Source organism: Magnolia sinica, chromosome 16 (genome assembly GCF_029962835.1).
Source record: "Magnolia sinica isolate HGM2019 chromosome 16, MsV1, whole genome shotgun sequence".
In the NCBI taxonomy this organism is placed as follows: Eukaryota; Viridiplantae; Streptophyta; class Magnoliopsida; order Magnoliales; family Magnoliaceae; genus Magnolia; species Magnolia sinica.
Genome location: NC_080588.1, coordinates 70,380,786 through 70,399,800, shown reverse-complemented (window position 1 = coordinate 70,399,800; position 19,015 = coordinate 70,380,786). Strand labels below are relative to the sequence as shown.

The window sequence follows — 19,015 nt, the reverse complement described above, 5'->3', positions numbered from 1 at the left end:
AAAAATTGAAACATATCGAAAGCTCAAGTGGGCCATGCCACAGGAAATAGTGGGAATAATGATTTCCACCGTTGAAACCTTCCTAGAGCCCACAGTGACGTTTATTTGTCATCCGACCTGTTCATAATGTCAAAAGGACATGGATGAAGGGAAAACACAAATATCAGCTTGATCCAAAACTTCTGTCGTCCCAAAGAATTTTTCAACGGTGGATGTTCAATTCACACCGTTTCCTGTGGTGTGGCCCATTTGACCTTTGTATATGATTGATTTTTAGTACCCAAAAATAAAATTAAATTATAAAATGTATGGAAGGAGTGGATAAAATAAATACATCATGGTGGGTCCCACATAGTTTACTCAGTACGCAATCCGCTTCCTCTTCATACGCGCCTTACGTGTGAGATTGGCATGCTCATGCTATATTCAAATGAGAAAAACCTGCACGTAACTTAATAGCAGGTTCACCGTAGAAACGGTAATAGTGGGCCCTATCATCTGCACCATACACGTGGCAGGCTGTTGTAATTAATCACATCCATCAGCTAGTGGGTTTCTCCATGGATGGCCCATGGTTCGAAAATCATACCTGTAGGACTATCCCATCCATTACATTCACGTCCGTTTTCCACACTGAATCTCAACCGTTAACTATTTTTTAGTTTTCTATGGCCACTTTGAAGTCCAATGATCGGATGGCTAGGATCCACCAATCACTTTGCTCTTCTAACCATCTTGGGACAACAGTAGGGTCAACAAGAAAACAGTTATGTTGGGTGACAGATATTGCTAATACATCGCCCTGATATGTGCACCATATCATTCCCCAGTTTTAAGGCGATCATGGGCCCTCAGATCTCAACTACCTTTCATCCATACCATTTTTCTTCTGATACTTACTTTCTAGACCATACAATTGTTTGGCACCTAGTCATTCCATAAAACAGACGGCTATACTACAGATGGGTAGGCCCACTTATTTAAAAGGGTGTCCTGTTGTGCCGTCCATCTGATCGTGAAATGTTACAGTTGAAAGGACAACAATTCAGAAGAACTTGGTTTCAAGGCTAAAGTTAAAGGGCCCTGAAAGGGATAGATGCATGGTGAGGCCATCTCAAACCACTAGATATTGCACTCGTGATCTCACGAGTGTGGAAACGTGTAGGGTGATTGGAGCCGGTCAATAGGTAGGCCCCACCGAGGATGGGCAAGACCCACTTGTTGAAGTGAAATCTGGCCGAGGTTTAGATTCAAGTGAAGATTATATCCACCCATTGGGTGAATGCAGTCATCCTACTCGTGATTTTTGTCCTGTGGCCACTCCAGTGTGTGGCCCACCTTTGACCTAAGGTGCACCATTTTAGGATCTTTTTCTTTTTTTAAGTGGTTGGGCATGAGCTTGATGTCAATGTCAGGCTAAGGTTATGTCCCACTCGCGTTTGCCTGAGTAGCAAGGAAAATAGGTATTATTTTTTTGGAATGTCTACATTTATTTTTTTTTTCATTAGTGAAAAAGTCAAATGATACCTCTTCAGACTATATGAGATACATTGCACCAAATTTACACGTTGAGAAAAAAAATGACCCGTCTCGATCTCCAACTGTTTGTCTTATATACGCAGTTAGTCTAATCACACTTAATCAGAAACATTTAATTCCATCATGTACACCCACATAACTATTAATGTTCCAATCATAATGTACACTTGTCTACTTTTAAGATTGAACAAAATCTATCTTTGTAAACTTGATCAATCAAACCCATTAAAAATATTAGTATATATAAATACATTTTAAAAATTCGTTCACAATAAAATCTTGATGTCCATTTGAAATGATGCCTTAGATAAGTCTCATGCATATCATCACTACCGTATGATCATTTATGATATTTCTCTAACCCTCCTCTACAACATCTTGATTTAACTACTTTCTTTGTGAGTTTTTTACCTAGCTGAATTTTTACATATGGCCTTTAAAATGTATGCCAAAGTAGTGTCACCTAATTGCGATCTTATCATGTAGCATTAAGGATTTAAGAGTTGCTTGCTAAACTAGTATACTCGCACAACAACCAAATTGGAATCAATCTGTCACTCATATATTATGGTTCTCGCAACATGTGTGGCTCAACTTACCTGTTGTCCATGACCAAGCATTCGTTGTTTAAGGTATATCATCAGATATGATTCATTAAATCAATTAGTAATCTTTCCCCACTATAATATATTGGCTATTATTATTCGACTGCCTAAGGAGTCAATCACACTATTTTCTATAAAATTTCATCCTGATCATCCATAAATCAAGGTGGATATACATCTTAAATATACATGCGTCTCTCCCATTGTAATAATAGCACAATGGTCTATGTTTTGAGAGAGGAGGATCAAGCCCTTAATTGATGAATATTGGCCACACTTCATTGAGCAAGCCAATCCAAATATCCATGTAAAATCATGAATCAATTACATCCATACATATGAACACCAAACATCGGAAAATCTTAACATCCAATGGATAAATATTGCATATATGATCAATAATGATTTGATGGGCTACACAAAGTCTAATAACCTTTACTTGACCCAATAACTATAGAGACTCATGCTCTGTGATCCCTAAACCCTAACATTAGCTACAAAAAATCACACACAAGCTGCTAGTCAATGAGTTGGCCAACCTTCCTTACATAATTTGATTGGTGTAGAGTTGATCACGTTGATCTACATGAGATTTCATCCTAATTATCTCATAATTTAGAGTAGATGTATCTCAATATGCACTTCTCCTATCATGCATGCCGGCAATCCTCTAAGTTGTGAAAGAAATTGACCAAGCCTTTAATTGACAAATATTAGGCATATGTCATTGTGAAGGCTAATTTAAATGCCTATGCATACATTATCACCAATCAATCACATCCATATGTATGAACATGAACATTGATTGATAGTTCATATAGATAATTAAGTTTAGTGTATCATTAGTTATAAGTAACTTTTTTACTTAAAAGTACATAATCACTTTAGTTAATTAAAAAAAAAAACTTTTGTACTTTCCATAAGTTGTTGAAGAGAAGCATCAAGAGAGGCAAAAGAGAGGAGAAGCTGATAAGTATGCTGTTTGTCAAACATATCTTCTTAATAAGTAGAAACTAAGATAAACTACTTGTGAAATAAGTAGCTTATCTTAAACAACTTACGATCCAAATACCCCCTAAATGAAACTTCAAGTTACCTCCAATCTTACTTTCGATCCAATGATTCATTAGTGCACCAAATACATCCTCACAACAAGTTTGCAAATAAAAATGAACCCATGAAGCAAAAAGAAGCATCACTTGGCATTGTCATTCCCAAACAGCCTATGCCACCAAAAAAGTTGTGGCTCAAAGCATATAATCAAGTGACAACCTTCGAGCTACATAGGCAATTATAATCACCTTTGAAATGCCATACCCTTTGGCTATAACACACTATCATGATACAATCTTATGGCATGATGGGCAACCATAGCACCGCCTTTGGAATGCAAGAACATGCAACCGAATTCTCTTCAGCAGCACAAACTCTCAGATCGCATGTAACTCAAAAAAAAGCTATGACAATTATCATTTTGACTTTCTTTTTCTCAACTCTTTTAGTCTTTAGTGAATAAAAGCTCAAGATAAAAACTTCAGTAGTGATCTTTTTTATTTATTTATATAGTTCAGATTTTGCTATAAAAGCAGGGCGATGGAAACACTCAGTTCAGCAGTAATGAAAAACCATCTTATGCTAATATGCTGATTTTGCCTACTACGAATCCCATGCCGGTACATGAGCACCATCCAAGCTCCACTGGACGCTGGAGACAATCTGCGTTCTTTGAATTTATTTATTGTATTGAGCTACTAGTTCTTGATTGGTCTATTTTCCTCTGCCAATCGGTCTAGATTTTTATTGAGAGACTAGGCTGGAGTCCCCACAAGCTATAACGAGCTGAGTTGGCTTGGAATCCTGTCTGGTCAGGTTTATGTGACTCAGTTCTGTATGACGGGGCTTACTTTGGACAGGTTATGCATAGGGGGAAAAAAAAAACCCTCCCCAGATCAGAAGATCCTAGCTGCATATAGTATTTGTCCTTGTTCATGGTTGAATTAGAAGTAGATCCTGGTTTACCAGGTGATACGTCAATCAGGACCGTATATTTGTTCATGGTTGAATTAGACGCAGAACATGGTGTACCAGATGATGCATCAATCGGGACCGTATATTTGCTCTGGATGCAAGTTAGGTTAAAACATGCATCCATCACTAGAAAGCTTAGGAGTGGCCTTCAAAGCGGGATGCGGATTGCCTGCGACCAAGGGAACTTACTGTGGTTGGAATCTAGGTGGGGCCTACCATGATGTTCGTAAGAAATCCACCATGTTTAGCCAGCTCATTTTGGGACGTGATCCAAGACTCAAGTGGACCACATGACAGGAAAAAACCGTGGAGGGGAATGCCTACCATTGACACCTCCCCTGCATTAAAAGTGATTTTGATATCCAAACCGTTCTTATGGTAATTCCCACTGGGATAAACTGAAAACACAAGAATATTACCCTGATCCAAAACTTTTGTGGCTCGATGAATGTTTAAACAGTAGGAGTTCAATCCCCACCGTGTTTCCTGCGGTGTGGCTCACTTGAGTTTTGGGTCTTATCTCATTTTTGGGTTCATATCCTAAAATAAGCTGGCAAAACTCGAGTCGACTTGAATGTTCATGTTTTAAAACTATGGTTTTGATCACAGAACATCGTCACAGAACGTGTGAGAACCGGATCCAACTTCAAACGGGTTTGCATGCGTTCCAGAAACACATGGGCCCATCGACAAGTGGCTGTTATTCAAGCGCGCACACACTGAAATTTGCATGGTCAATCAATTGTTTTGGGGTAATGCACATGAAATTTATTGTTTTGTTTTCAATTTAAATGACTATCAATGAGATGAACAAACTTGTGATTCAGGTATAAACATGCTTCAAGGTTGGGCTAATGATCTGACTTGTTCAGGCAGGTGCTGTCCAGTCCCATCGGGTTGACTCGGAGCTTGTCCTTGCCAACTCACCAATTTCATGGCATGACTCACTCGCTGCAGTACCTGCCTGACTGAGTTACATATACCTTAGTAGATGCCATGGTGATTGCTATCTTTCTCGGCATAAAACGCTTTCAGTGTTCCAAGAGAGAGGTTGCGAGAGTGGCCTTCCCTTGGTTCAACTTGCAGTTGAAATCTTGAGTTGTTCAGGCGCTCGCTTCTATTGCCGATTGAGTCAGGAGTGGTACTGCAATGCAGCTGAAGGCTTGGACAGTTCATGCGCCTGCTTCTACCACTAACTGAGTCTACACCGAAACCAATGAGCTGTTGCAAGCTCAAACCATTCATGCGCTCACTTCTACTTCCAATAGAATTAGCATCACAGCTGGCATGCTGTTGCAGGTTCAAACCGTTCATGCGCCCGCTTCTAGTGCCAACAGAATCAACATTGCAACTGGCATGCCGATACAGGATCAAACCGTTCATGCGCTCAGTTCTATTGCCGACTGAGTCAAGGTCAAAGCCTGGGTCGATGATCGCATCCCCTTCTAATACTCTGAGTACCTGATTCAACAAGAAAACAAAATCAAACCCCAAGTTCAGGTGTGGCCCACCTGTCGGGTGGATGGATCTGATTTTTGGGGTAACCAACACACATTCCCCATAGGTCTGGACTGGTGAACAGAAATGGTTAAGACAAACATGGTTCTTATGATTTGGTCCCAAAATTGAGGAAAAACTCTGGCCAGCTGATGTGGGTTCCTGGCTGTGCCAAGAACTAAGGGAGCATTTGGATGCACTATTTAATTGAATTGCAATTGCTTGTAATTTCAAGCTATTCATTCCCATTGCAATTTCTTTTTTATATATTTTGTTATTTGTTGTTGATATAATACACAGGTTTTCACAATGTAGCCCCTACATTAACATAGTATCAGAGATAGAGCTTTGATTTAAATCATTCATCCTTCCCATCTCATACATTAACAAAGAGACCAGAGCATTTAAGCATCAACCTGCATGCACATGCATAAAAATGGTTTATAAGAGAACAATACCAAGTTCATGGAGAGAGAGTTAAGAAGAGACCTTTGACATGCTCGGTCGGACGAGTGGGTCGCGACGTAGGCACAAGGAAGCAGCATAGGCCATGGCTTGCAGCTGGTGGGTCTCTAACTGGAGTTCATACAAGTCCAGACGTGGATCAAGCAACTGATCAATGGCTATGGTTTGTCCTTCATCTGAGTCGAGCAGAGGGCGTGCCCATTCAACTAGGAACTGCTGTCCCTTGGGCCTAGTCATGTTGATGGCTTTCTGACCCGTGATCAGCTCTAACAGCACCACCCCAAATGCGTACACATCAGTTTTCTCTGTTATTCTCCCACTCTCTGCATACTCTGGTGCTAGGTACCTGATTACAAAGACTTAAGGTGTATTTTCAAAGGAATGACTGGGTGTAAATTCCTGCATTGAAGTTTTGGAGTAAGCTATTATTAGGTGCCATCTGATCTCAGTCGAATGAATGATCGGCATATCTGGCCCACCAGCTAAACTGATCACATGTAGGCCTGTCGATCTAAGAAATTGTTGGTCCCAGTGTTTAATACCCAATAGGCCTATGTTCAGCTCAGTGTGCCTGTAAGGCCAACCATCCCCCCCAAGTGTGTCTTCTCCCAATCTCCATCAGCAAGGTGGCCTGCATATTATAGTGAATGAAGCCATACAAATGATGGGGCCCACCATCAGTGGCCAACTGGGTGAAAATCAAACTAACAATGAGACCATTGGCATGCTTACTGACCCTTAAGTACGATTGGACAGTTAAAAGAAGCCTTGTTATTTTAGGCATTAACAGCCTGTTCGCATGCCGTGTGACATTTGATACTGCCGGATGAGTGTACTTCTGCACATGGCCCACCCATGGTGGGGCAACAATGGATGTACATTTTAGATCATCATATCCACATGTAAGGTGGTGATTTGGATTGGGAAAGAACATGCCCAATGCTCTTTCTCCAATCACATGAACATGTTTCCATTTCTCCCATGCAAAAGTTTTATCTTCTTTCTTCTTCTTTGGTTTTTTTTTTTTTTTTTGGTTAATTACCCTAATGTTCCGATGACATGTGTCTCAACATCAAGGTTGCCGTTTGGGTGCCACCTGGCGAGGCCAAAATCTCCAACCTGATATAGAGATTAGATGAGATTATGGCTTTAGTAAGCAATGACTAAAACTAGACAATGATCCGCACATGATCCAGATTGTGGCTTATACACTGAATGTAAGGTATGTATGCTTCATAGTCCCATTCCATCACACTATTAGACAATGACAGTGAGACTGGTGAATGGCACATACACCAAATATCCAGTATATAAACAACAGCCCATATGATTCCCCTGTTCTTCATTTGATCATTTACTGTAAAGTCTAAAGAGTTATATGATACTTAGGCAGCATCTGACACTAGATATGCAAGCACTCAGAAACGGTGTACATGGGCGTACATCAACTTATGTTAAAGTGACTAAATTGTGGAGCTAACTGTTGTAAAGTCACAATCCCACGATCAGATTGGTTGAACAATCCTAACCTTTGATTTGTGGAAATAAGACCCTTGGATGTTTTCATTTGTAACTGTCCAATAAACATCCACTAATTCTAACCAAATAAGAATAATGTTTGGTTCATCATCTAAACTGCAGACCATAATTTGTACGGTTTAATTTTATCTTATTGTATGTCACATTTGCAGTTTCTAAGGAATTTCTAGGTGCCTGTGTATCATCCATCATACTGCCGGAATATCAACGTTTTTTCCCAAGGGAAGGAAATGGGCTTGCTTTAGTGTGCTGCATTTTGTGTGTTGGCATGATATTTCTTAGCAACTCACACCTTAGGCAAGCCATCAAGAAACAACATGATACAGTACGCTATGCGGCATGTATCGGGATATTGCCTGCCTGACTGCAGGGGACAAGGAGAGTACCAGCGGTTCAAAATCGTGGGTGACGAGGATGTTGTTAGGGCGCATGTCTCTGTGAACAATGCAACCGACCCTGCAATCTTCATGAAGGTATCGCAGACCACGGGCTGCTCCGATCGCAATCTTCATCCTTGCATGCCAGTCTAAAGGTGCCCTGTTGTGCTCTATGCATCATGATATGAAGACATGTTAGTTGAAAATTGTATTACCATAAAAATTGGATTTTTTTTAATTACAAAAGCCAAGGGTGTGTTTGGTTCCACCAAATATCATGATATTTCATGATTAAATCAGCCTAATTTGGTGCAAAATATCATGAAATTTTATGATATTTGGTGCAACCAAACACACCCTAATTATTAGTGCTAAATATAGAGTTAAGAGAATTTAAACCAGCTATTCTGTGTCTATCCTTTAATTATTTATAACTATTTAAAATTTTCATAGCTATTTTAAATATCATCATCATCATCCAAGCTTTATCGCAAATTACTTTGGTTGGCTGCATGAGTCATGTTCCCTGTTCTGTCATTCCACTCTATCACGGCCATACTTTTAGCTAGACCATAAGTCATTAGTCTTTTCTTATCACCTCCATCTATGTTCTTTGTGGGCCTTTCCTTTGCCCTTTATATTTTAAATATATTAATTTGATTATAAAATCTGCGAGTTGACAAGTCAACCCAGCTTGTCTAGAGAAGGAATCTAGTTAGTTTTTTTTTTTAGTTTTGAACTATGATGGAAATGCAGATTTTTCCGGAGTTACCAATTTCATGCATGTGGGAGAGAGAGAGAGAGAGAGAGAGAGAGAGAGAGAGAGAGAGAGAGAGAGGTATACCGTACAAATGGAAATCCAAAGACCCATTGCAGATGTATTCATAAACCAGAACCCTTCTCTTCTCTTCTATACAAAACCCAATCAGCATCACCACATTCCTATGCTGTGCACAGCTCAGCACCTCAACCTCTGCACAAAACTCGGCATCACCTTGAGAGCTGGCCACCTTTAGCTGCTTCACAGCCACCACCTGACCATCTCCCAACACTCCTCTATGAACCGATCCGAATCCGCCCTCAGCCAAGAAATTCTCCTCTGAAAACCCATCTGTTGCTTCGTCCAGCTCTCCATAGCTAAACCATCTTGGCGGTTTCCCAAAAACTGGCACCTTGTGCTGACAGATGGAACAGAGAGGTGGAGGAACTGAAGGAGAATTCCTGCATAAGTGGACCGCATCTCTTACGTTTGAGTTAAAAACATAATCTCTGTGAGGAGTCTGGTCGATGCTGAGCCTATGTGCTCCAGCTTCTTGATCGAATTCGGCAAATCTTTCAAGCAAAGTCTTGGCGATTGGAGGTTTGGTGTAGTGTGTAGCAATGCTGTTTCTTGTAACTGGGTTCTTCTGTTCTCCTTCGACATGGTTTTGAGGAATCCAATAGATCTCGCGCTTATGTGATCGATGTGAAGATGGATATTGCTGCGACCGCTCGAAATCGATGGTTGATGATTCTCTGTAGCCTGAGAGCGAACATTTCCAAAATTTATTTAAGAAAATCACCACGTCAAAGAGAAAGTGCAGAACCACCCTGTGCTGTTTATAGAGACACTTTCTACAGGAAAATAGACATGACATTGTTCTTTATAAAAATTTGCTAGGACAATAATAAAAATAAAAATTCATGCCATCCACCTGGTGATCTAAACCGTTCATATGGTGAGTATTGAGAGACCCAGACTTCTCCTCCATATGATCATCGTAACATCTTACGGGGCCTATAGTGTTGGAAAATGCCTTTAACTGTGGTCCATTTGAGTATAATATATGTTTTCAACCCACCGATCGGATGGTTAGAATCATGTGATCGGGCAGATATTCGGGCATCACCCATCACATGGTATGGCCCACCATATTAGCAGCTCTGTTACCACAGGAAAAAAAGGCCTTTTCTTTGGATCGAGCACCATTTAATACCCCACCAAACAAAACTCAGGTTGGGAGACTAACTGTTATGGAAATGGGTGTAGCAGTATGGTTTGGGTCGGTAACTAGAACTGAATCAAGCTTGGCCTATTCAAACTTTTGGTTTCCCACAGCCCAGTCCAGACCAGCCCATTTTCCACCATAGTTTAAAATCTAAAAAAACCTTGACTTGACTCGCCTGAGTCAGAATGTGACAACTCGACCTGCTTTTTACCAATACTTGAAAACAAAAAAAAACTCAATTTGGTCACTTACCCTGCAAAAAGCTAGAACCAGCTGGGATTAAAAAACACTCAGTAAAACTGAAGAAAAACTTGAAAAATCAAGAAAACTTGACTCAACTCAGAACTCATCCAGAGTTCTCAGGTAGACTCCACTGGACTGGGTTTGAGTTGAGTTGAATTTTCATATTTTAAAACTATGTTTGCGTAGTTTAAAAAGACAAAAATACCCACATTGATCTAAACATGAGTATTACTCAAATCCGGGTCGTTTTCTGAAGCAGAGCATGGGATTACCTCTTCCATGAGTAGTTTCCAGCAGTGGATGTTTGGAGGGTGGACTCAATCCTTCACCGTCCGATCCAAATGACGTGACTGCATCATCCCAATCAACTGTCTCCTCTCTAAAGCTTGATTCTCCCTTGCGGAATCCTTCAAAAAGCGGGTTCTGCTCGCAGACGAAGAAAGGGGAGTTCCCCATATCACGACATGACATGGAAGCTTGGACCGATCTCATGACCAAAGGTTTTGGCTCTTCAGGGCTGCTTATCGGGGTGGAATGTTTGATCCTATTCTCGAGTGGCCTATCATCATCAGATTGCGAGGGAGACAAAAATGGCAGTCCAGGTTCATGTTGGCCCCCCAAGTTGAGCCTGAGGACTTTGGGTTTTGAACGTTTCATTACTACTATGTTGCATTGGAGCTCCTCCATGCAATGACGCTCCTCCTCCTTCAATTGTCTGTGCATGAACAGGAAAAAGGCTATGTTGAGTTACTACTGGCTTTGTTGAGGGATAATACCCCGCAACCAAACTCATATAAGGGTAGCAATGGGTCGGGTCGGATCGAATCGGATCGGGTTGGGTTCAAGTTATACCTAGGACGGTCGAACATAAACTCAATCCATTTATTAAACTGGTTGAAAATCTCTGCCCAACCCAATCCATCTATATGAGTCAATTCAAACCCACTCATAATATAAACAACTTACAACCATCATAACCAAGTTCGATGTTTTTAAACTTGCATCATCTCTAATACAGTGTTTTGCAAAGAGACAAGGAACAAACTATATTCATGATCCACTAGGTCCGGCCTAGAAAACCGAAACTCAAATCTGTTTATGTTGGGTTGACAAGACCCACCCAGCACTCAACCCATAAGGGAAATGGGTTAACCTAAACCAAGGGTTCCGCCCCCTCGTGGGCCCTAAATCCATGGGTTTCGCCTCACACAGGCCCCAAATTCATACGTTCCGTAGGCCGCCTACCCCGATTGTGCCCCTAAATCCCACAGGACACCCCACTTGAGCTCAGTGTGAAAATACCCCCACGTTATCAACCCATAAGGGAAACGGGTTAACCCAAACCCAACTATTCAGGTAGGGTTAAGGTGGGGTTGGCAGGTCTGGTCAAGTTCTCCCACCCCTGTTCTGTTCCCATGGAGCTTTTGGTTTGACATCCTGAGTAAAACCCTCTATGCTAATATTCTGAGGGAGAGTTGAACTAGATCATGGTAGAGCTGAATTCACGGTGTGGATGACAAGACAATGGGTAAATCAGGACAATCCATAACCAGTAGGCTCCACAGCGAACGGCCATCTTTCATTGGTAGATTGAAGTAGCTATCATTTCTATGTACTTCTCCGGACCAACCATTTTGCTTGCCTTATTTTAAAGAGAAAATAGTTGCGGCTGAATCACGCAATCATTTACATTTTTGAGACCATGGAATGGACCACCACTGGATACGCTGGATATACGGTCTCGATTCATACGTTATCCTGCCACCTCTACTATAAAGAAGGGGACCAACCACCTTCTCGTTCAAAAAAGCTTACCCAACGGCGTTGACATTTCGGTGTGAGATTCCAGAAACGCCCTTAATAGGTGGACTACTGCTAGCCCCGCATGCATCATATCCATACAGATCTTTACACGTAGCACAGGTCATTTGGTCATTGGTTCCACGGTCAGGATGACCTGGCAAAAAGGAAGCCGATTAGCTGCGACCCAGATCCATCCACGTGGGTGCGATCCTGACCGTGGGCTCACCTGGCTTGTATATCCATGCCGTCCATTCATTTACCTGTTTTATTTTAGGGCATGGTCCTATATGAAGCAGATATAAATCTTAGGTGGACCACACACTAGGAATTGAATTCCCACCATTACAAACTTCTTGGTGGCTACAAAGGTTCCAGAGCAAGTTGATATTTGCATTTTCCATTCATCCAGGTCTGTGTGACCTCATTAACAGGTTGGATGGCAAATTAACATTACTTTGGACCGTAGCAGGAAGTTTTTAATGTTTGCCGTTCAATGATCACTTTTTCCCGCGGAGGGGTCCACCTGCAATTTTCATCTCTTCAATTATGGAACCATAACCTAACTTAACCTGCAAAACGGATGGACGGTGTAGATATCCCACGCATACATCAAGGTGGGCCCCACGGTCAGGATCGCACCCACCTGGATGCATCCGAGGTCGCAGTTAATCTGGTTGGGTGGGCAATAACCCCGGCGGAAGCAATAGACTGGAATAAAGGTGCCAACCGTCCATATTTAATATACACATGTCACTTTCCCGATGAATGGGCAGGCGCAACCTTTTTGTGAGTGGTCATCTTCACAGCGTGTTCTACCTTGCGCACGGCTTAGATGTCCCACACGCTTGCTGGCACATGCTTCCCAGATTGGCACGTGTGCTGCGAGTAAAGGTCACGTGGGTCTCCAAAGCGTCTAGTAGAAGCAATCATCTTGCCTGAAAAATCCACCCCTCCAAGTGCATCGCACGTGCTTAGTACGATTATCTGCGTATTGTTCGATAAAATACACGTATTTCATGGGCCGAATACTGGGTGCATGTGCAGAGGTACACCCACATCCACGTGGACGGGACACCTCGGGAGCGGATTAGGTGAGACCCAGGACTCACCCAAGGTGGTGCGGCCCTTACCGTCGGGCCCACCTTGATGTATGTATTCTTTATCCACGCCGTCCATCCGATTTTAAAGATAATTTTAGGTTATTATAGCAAAAATGAAGCAGATCCAATTATCAGGTGGACCATACCATAGGAAACAGTGGTGATTGACCATTAATGGGCCACAAAAGTTTTGGATCGATATTTGTTTGCTCCCTTCATCCAAGCTTAGGTGACCTTATCAACACATTGGATGGCAAATAAACACTATGTAAACATTAAGGTGCGCCCTGAGAAGTTTTTAACGGTGGTGCGTTCAATCGCCACTGTTTCCTAGAGCATGGTCGGTCACCTGAGATTTAGATCTTCTTCAATTTTTTGGGATAAGGCCCTAATATGATCTGGAAAAACGGATGGACGGCGCGGATCCAGAATACATACATCTAGCTGTGCCCCACGGTAATGCCCGCACCGTCTTGGGTGAGGCCCGGGTCTCACCTAATCCGCTCCGGCACAGGGGAAGATAGGGGTTATCACCTGATGGACGGAGTGGATTTCACGTATCCAAAATGGCGGTCCCAAAGACCTTGGGTGTTTTAGGCGCTGCGTCAGAGGTGTTCTAGACGATTCCGATCGAAGTAGAGACGCAGCAGGCACACGTATCCGCATCAAACACGACTGCATACCAACAGCTCATGTGAACGTAAGCCACGTGGCGTTTCAAACTGACAGGTTGAGTAGCGAGACTCGCTACTATAGGGACGTCACCAAGTTACGTGGGCCCCACAACGATGTATGTGTTGTATCCACACCGTCCATCCGTTTTCTGAGATATTTTTAGAATAAGATGATAAAAATGAACCGTATCCAATACTCTAGTGTGCCTAAAATGTGAGTTTTGAATGTACACAGTGGAAATATTCGTGGGGCCACAGAAGTTTTGAATCAGGCTAATATTTGTATTTTCAGTTCATCCCAGTAGGAATGATGTTATTAACGGTATGGATGGCATGTAAACATCACTTTCTACTTCAGACAGTTTTCAACGGTAGAAATTTTCCTACCCACCTTTTCCTCTAGTGTGCCCCACTTGAGTCTTGGATCCTTCTCACTTTTGGTCTCAAGTACTAAAATGTGCTCCAAAAACATATTTACGGTGTGGATTGCTTAAAAACATCATGTTAGGCCCCACCCAAGTTTCCAGCCAGGAACTTCCTGCGAAACAGCTCATGCGAACGTAAGCCACGTGGCGTTTCAAACTGACAGGTTGAGTAGCGAAACTCGCTACTATAGGGACGTCACCAAGTTACGTGGGCCCCACAACGATGTATGTGGTGTATCCACACCGTCCATCCACTTGGAGTGATCATATTAGGCATGATCCAAAGAATGAGTCAGATTCAAAGCTAGAGTTGACCCCACCACATAAAACAGTGATGGAGAGTGACGGCCACCATTAAAAACTTCTTAGGGCCACAAAAGTTTTTGATCAAGCTGATACTTGTGTTTTCCCTTCTTTTATGTGTTCTTTAACACATGAACAGGTTATATCTCAAATAAAGATCATGGTGGACCTTAGGAAGGTTTCAACGGTGGGTGTTACTCTCCTCGCTGTTTTCTGTGGTGGGGTCCACTCCAGCTTTGGATCTGCCTCATTCCTTGGATCATACCATAAAATGATTTGGAGGATTTGCCTCATTCCTTGGATCATATAATGAAATGATATTTCCAAATGGATGAACGGTGTGGATACAACACATACATCGTAGTGGGGCCCACATAACATGGTGACGTCACTTCAGCTGCCAGTCTCGCTACTCAACCCGTCGGTAGCTGATCCGCGTAATACCCCCGCCTGTTCCGAATTCGGTAGAGGCTGGGCTCCCGGGGAACGCCGTGATGATTTTATCCACACCGTTCATCCATTTTTCCATATCATGAACGGTGTGGATAAAATCCATATATAACGGATGGGCCCTTGGAGCCATCTGTCCTTAGTACCTAATCCGCGCCCTTCCTCTAAAAAAATTGTCTAATTTTGTTTATGAGTGTGTTCGAATTATACGTGGCAACCTTCGCTGGCTCTCCGATGATGCGTCTGTTACGGCACAAGGCAATAATGCAAGTCTTTGTTATGCGACGTGAATTCCCTATATTTTGGGGCATGGCTAGCTGATCCAAACCGTTCATCTGATGGGAACCGTCATAGCTGGGAGATCCGAGAAGAGCTCTGGGCCTCATGAAAGCTCCATGTTGCGACTGGTTGCCACCGTTCGATGTACGCGTGTCAGCATTTGGCCCTTCCAGACATAATATTCGTGCAATGGTCATGCGTGCGGCTTCTATGGATCCCCGGATCCACCGGGGTGGTGTGGATCCCTGACTGTGATGCCCACGATGATGGATATGCCTTACATCCACGCCGTCCATCCATCTTGAAAGATCATTTTAGCATGTGATCCCGAAAATAAAGCAGATCCAAATCTCAGGTGGATCACACCACAGGAAACAGTGGTGACTGACCATTAAAAAGATTTGTGGACCACAAAAGTCTTGATCAAGCTGATATTTGAGTGGTCCCATCATCCAGGTCTTTGGGACCTCCTTCTCAACAGTTTGGATGACAAATAAACATTCTGGCGGCCCCCCAAAAAGTTTTTTATGGTGGGTATTGAATCACCACTGTTTCTTGTGGTGTGGTCCACCCAAGATTTGGATCTGCTTCATTTTTCGGATCGTGCCCTAAAATAAGCTGTCAAAACGGATTGACGGCGTGGATATAAAGCATACGCATGAAGATGGGCTCCATAGTCAGGGATCCACCGAAGCCGCGGCCGCGGAGCAGACGGGCCAAAGTTCCATGGAGAAATGGGCGCTCAAAAAGGAAGTCGAAGGGACCAAATCCAAGGAACAAGCATGTCGAGCGGACTACCCAGGTCTTTGTTACATAGCATTTTCACACTGCCACAATGTAACGAATGGCCCGGATCTCTGACACGTGCGCGATCCAACAGGTGAACCAGGCGATGCATGGCAGCTGTCCGGCGGTGGGGGGCGGTGGGCTACTAATAAAAGCTCCAACGCTGCAAGATGTTAACCCTTCTGTATTTGACCTGTTCCGCATTTAGCATTTGTTCGCCACCAAACGGAGGGTCCACAACGTCCAAATTTGGCTGTTTCTGGGGAATCCCCTATCCTTTCATCCACACCGGGAACTTTAGATCAACGGCTTGGATTATCTAACCATGTCCCACATAAAAAAGGAATCTCTGTGCGTCGGCAGTTATTGATTCCTCTTAAAGGTGTATAAACATGCATATGAAAACAAGAGACTTATGGAGAGATGACATCTAAAATTAAAATGATTAACCGACCATACCAGAAACTACAAGATTATATTCATAAGATAATGAAAAAATCAATAATAAGATGGGGAATTATTTGATACTCTCGCAGACTGCGACAGTTCATACTTATGCATTCAATACTATATACGTGGCCTCGTCTGCCTCAAATTAATGTTTCCAAATCCTGGGACCCACTCGAGTTCAGTCATAACAATAAAACACTATTGATTAAACAATCCTGACGACTGATGAATGGACCCTTGATTGTTGGATTCAAACTAATGAATTATATATTTTAACTTGTACCTTAATTGGCCCATCTGAAGTGGGGCCCAGGATCTGAACGGTCTAAGTTGATTAACAAAATGCCACGTGTAATGAAATGAAAGGGCATCCAGATTAGGATTAGAATTAGAATTAGGAATTAATACTTTGTGTAATTACTTGTCCAATACGACCCAGTTGGCTCCAGCTCTCTTCGATTCGGCTGCCACCGCTCCCGCTGGTTTTGCTGATACCACCTTAATCCTCACGTTAATCTGCAATTAGACTGTCATTAACTCAAAATCACTACTAATCAAATAAAGCGAACTTTACTAAGAAAAGCCATCCGGGCCATTCATCATGATCCGTAAATCATCCCAGTTTTCTCTCAACATCAAGTGGGCCACATGCGCATCCGGAAAGTGGATGGTTATCACGGCCCAACTTCTGAGTGGAGTAGCAGGTTGACACGTGTGCTACAGATAGCCTCTTCGTTCGTTCAGAACGCGGTGTCAGTCCCTGGTACCACCTGGGTTTTGGTAAGGTAGAGTGATACCGACCCGGCACAGTACCGTACGGCCTGGATTGCATCCTTAGATTGATCTGACCCGTTCATATATCCTAGACCTTTGAATATGAGCCATTAAAAGGTACTTTTCGATGTTCCGTATTCATCTTCGTACACAGTCAATTGCACAAATTCAGAGTATGGACGGTTTAGATCATCATCGGTGTCAAAACCAGGTACCGGAGACTGACTGGGATCTGAAATCCAGAATACAGTTGCAGATTGTCAGAGCGGATTTTCTAGTGCCAGCCCTAAATTGGGAAGAAGAAAGTTAATGTAAATCTACGAAACTCCAGTTCGGCATGTACGAAATGCTCGAATGACCAAATTACCCACGGCCAACCATAAAAATAATATGGTGATATGCACTGCTCTATGATTGCCGCGCAATTGTACGGATTGGGATGGCCCCGCCATGGACGGCCCCTTTCTAAACATATCTCCTATCGGATGATTCTAGCCATTCCATGAGAAATAACACTTACAACCACTAGTCCAGATAAAAACGGACCCAATTGAAAGGTTAGATCATCAGGAAAGGGGACATTTTCGAGTCTATCACCCGTTCAAGATGGCTCCACCACAAGAACGGATCTGATCATCATAGGGTGGTGGACAGTTCCGTCATTCCGCTCACCTCGTTCGGATCGCACGCGCCGTGAAATTGCAGCACCATCTGCGAGCAAGACTCCGAGATCTGACATCTCCGGTCGAGAGAGCTTTTCCGGTGGCCGCTCGCACAATCCCTGGAGAATTTCGGGAAACTCCACCGCCTCCGCCCTGACAAGAGAAAGATTTAAGCACGCGTGGGAAGGCCGGAAAAATCTGAATTCCCAGAATAACAATCGGAATAGGCTGAAATTACTGAATTACCCTTGTCGTCTCCGGAAAAGACAGCGAGAAGTGTAATGCAGTCCCTAGGGCGGACGACGTGAGTGAGAGCCCACGCAAGGGCCGTCTTCGAGATCTCCTTCTCGGCTTTGACGGCCACGATTACTTTCTCGGGAGCCGTATCGGCGCCCCGATACTGCTGCGTGTCGGTTTCGTGTCGGAACAGTTGGATTTCTGCCGGCAACATGAGTTTCCGCGGTACGGAGAGGAGGACGAGCACTGACGAGGAGACGAGGAAGAGATTTCTGTCTTTCTTTCTTTCTTCGTTTCCCTATTGTTGTCTCGTTGAAGCGGTGAAGAGAGAGAAATAGGGTGAGCCGGAGCAATCTCTCCACTGTACACGTGTAGAGGTTATGCATCGATCTAGACCGTTCATATGCTACAAAACGTCATCTATTACGCTTATCTCAAAACTTTCAGGCAACACTAGCTGTCAATTTCTTCACATTCCGTAAATGCATATCAACCATTTACCAGAGTTGCATTCTTACGCTGCATTAAAGACCATTGATCAGATGGTCAAGATCATCCTATCTATTTTCGTTTTGAATTATTTTCCATCTACGGTATTCTAAGAAAGATGGACTGTCCATATTTACGTATCACCTTGTCTTTCATAGTGTTGAGAGATTGATGTACGGTAGAACCGGCTCTACCGTATCTTCTCCCAATTGGAATAGGGAGTCGAGTTAGTTGACTAACCATGGTTATTTAACCCTAGCTAAGTAGATGCCGATGTAGAACTGCTCCTTTTCAATTGGACA

At 42.9% G+C, this 19,015-nt stretch overlaps 1 protein-coding gene across 3 annotated transcripts; it reads right to left on the bottom strand.

The window, feature by feature from the left end:
* Nucleotides 1-4,852: 4,852 nt before the first annotated feature.
* On the bottom strand, nucleotides 4,853-18,523 carry LOC131228572 (inactive protein kinase SELMODRAFT_444075-like). Of its 3 annotated transcripts, XM_058224326.1 has the most exons (9): nucleotides 18,234-18,523; nucleotides 17,998-18,140; nucleotides 16,973-17,067; nucleotides 10,554-10,996; nucleotides 8,895-9,572; nucleotides 8,060-8,220; nucleotides 7,177-7,253; nucleotides 6,159-6,480; nucleotides 4,853-5,633 (listed from the first exon to the last, which is right to left on the bottom strand). In XM_058224326.1, the coding sequence occupies exons 1-9, from the start codon at nucleotides 18,436-18,438 to the stop codon at nucleotides 5,157-5,159; spliced, it is 2,601 nt and encodes an 866-aa protein (XP_058080309.1). In that variant the 5' UTR covers nucleotides 18,439-18,523; the 3' UTR covers nucleotides 4,853-5,156. The 3 variants fall into 3 exon arrangements, with proteins under 3 accessions (XP_058080309.1, XP_058080311.1, XP_058080310.1); XM_058224328.1 differs by lacking the exons at nucleotides 16,973-17,067; nucleotides 17,998-18,140; nucleotides 18,234-18,523 and adding an exon at nucleotides 13,719-13,823; XM_058224327.1 differs by lacking the exons at nucleotides 16,973-17,067; nucleotides 17,998-18,140; nucleotides 18,234-18,523 and adding an exon at nucleotides 12,097-12,271.
* Between the last annotated feature and the right edge of the window lie 492 nt (nucleotides 18,524-19,015).

Coding starts and splice junctions, on each gene's coding strand:
- LOC131228572 (XM_058224326.1), bottom strand. CDS start 18,438: ATGTTGCCGGCAGAAATCCAACTGTTCCGACACGAAACCGACACGCAG. Junction 18,141..18,233: donor CTTTTCCGGAGACGACAAGG/GTAATTCAGTAA, acceptor TTCTCTTGTCAG/GGCGGAGGCGGTGGAGTTTC. Junction 10,997..16,972: donor AACTGGGTCGTATTGGACAA/GTAATTACACAA, acceptor GTTCATGCACAG/ACAATTGAAGGAGGAGGAGC.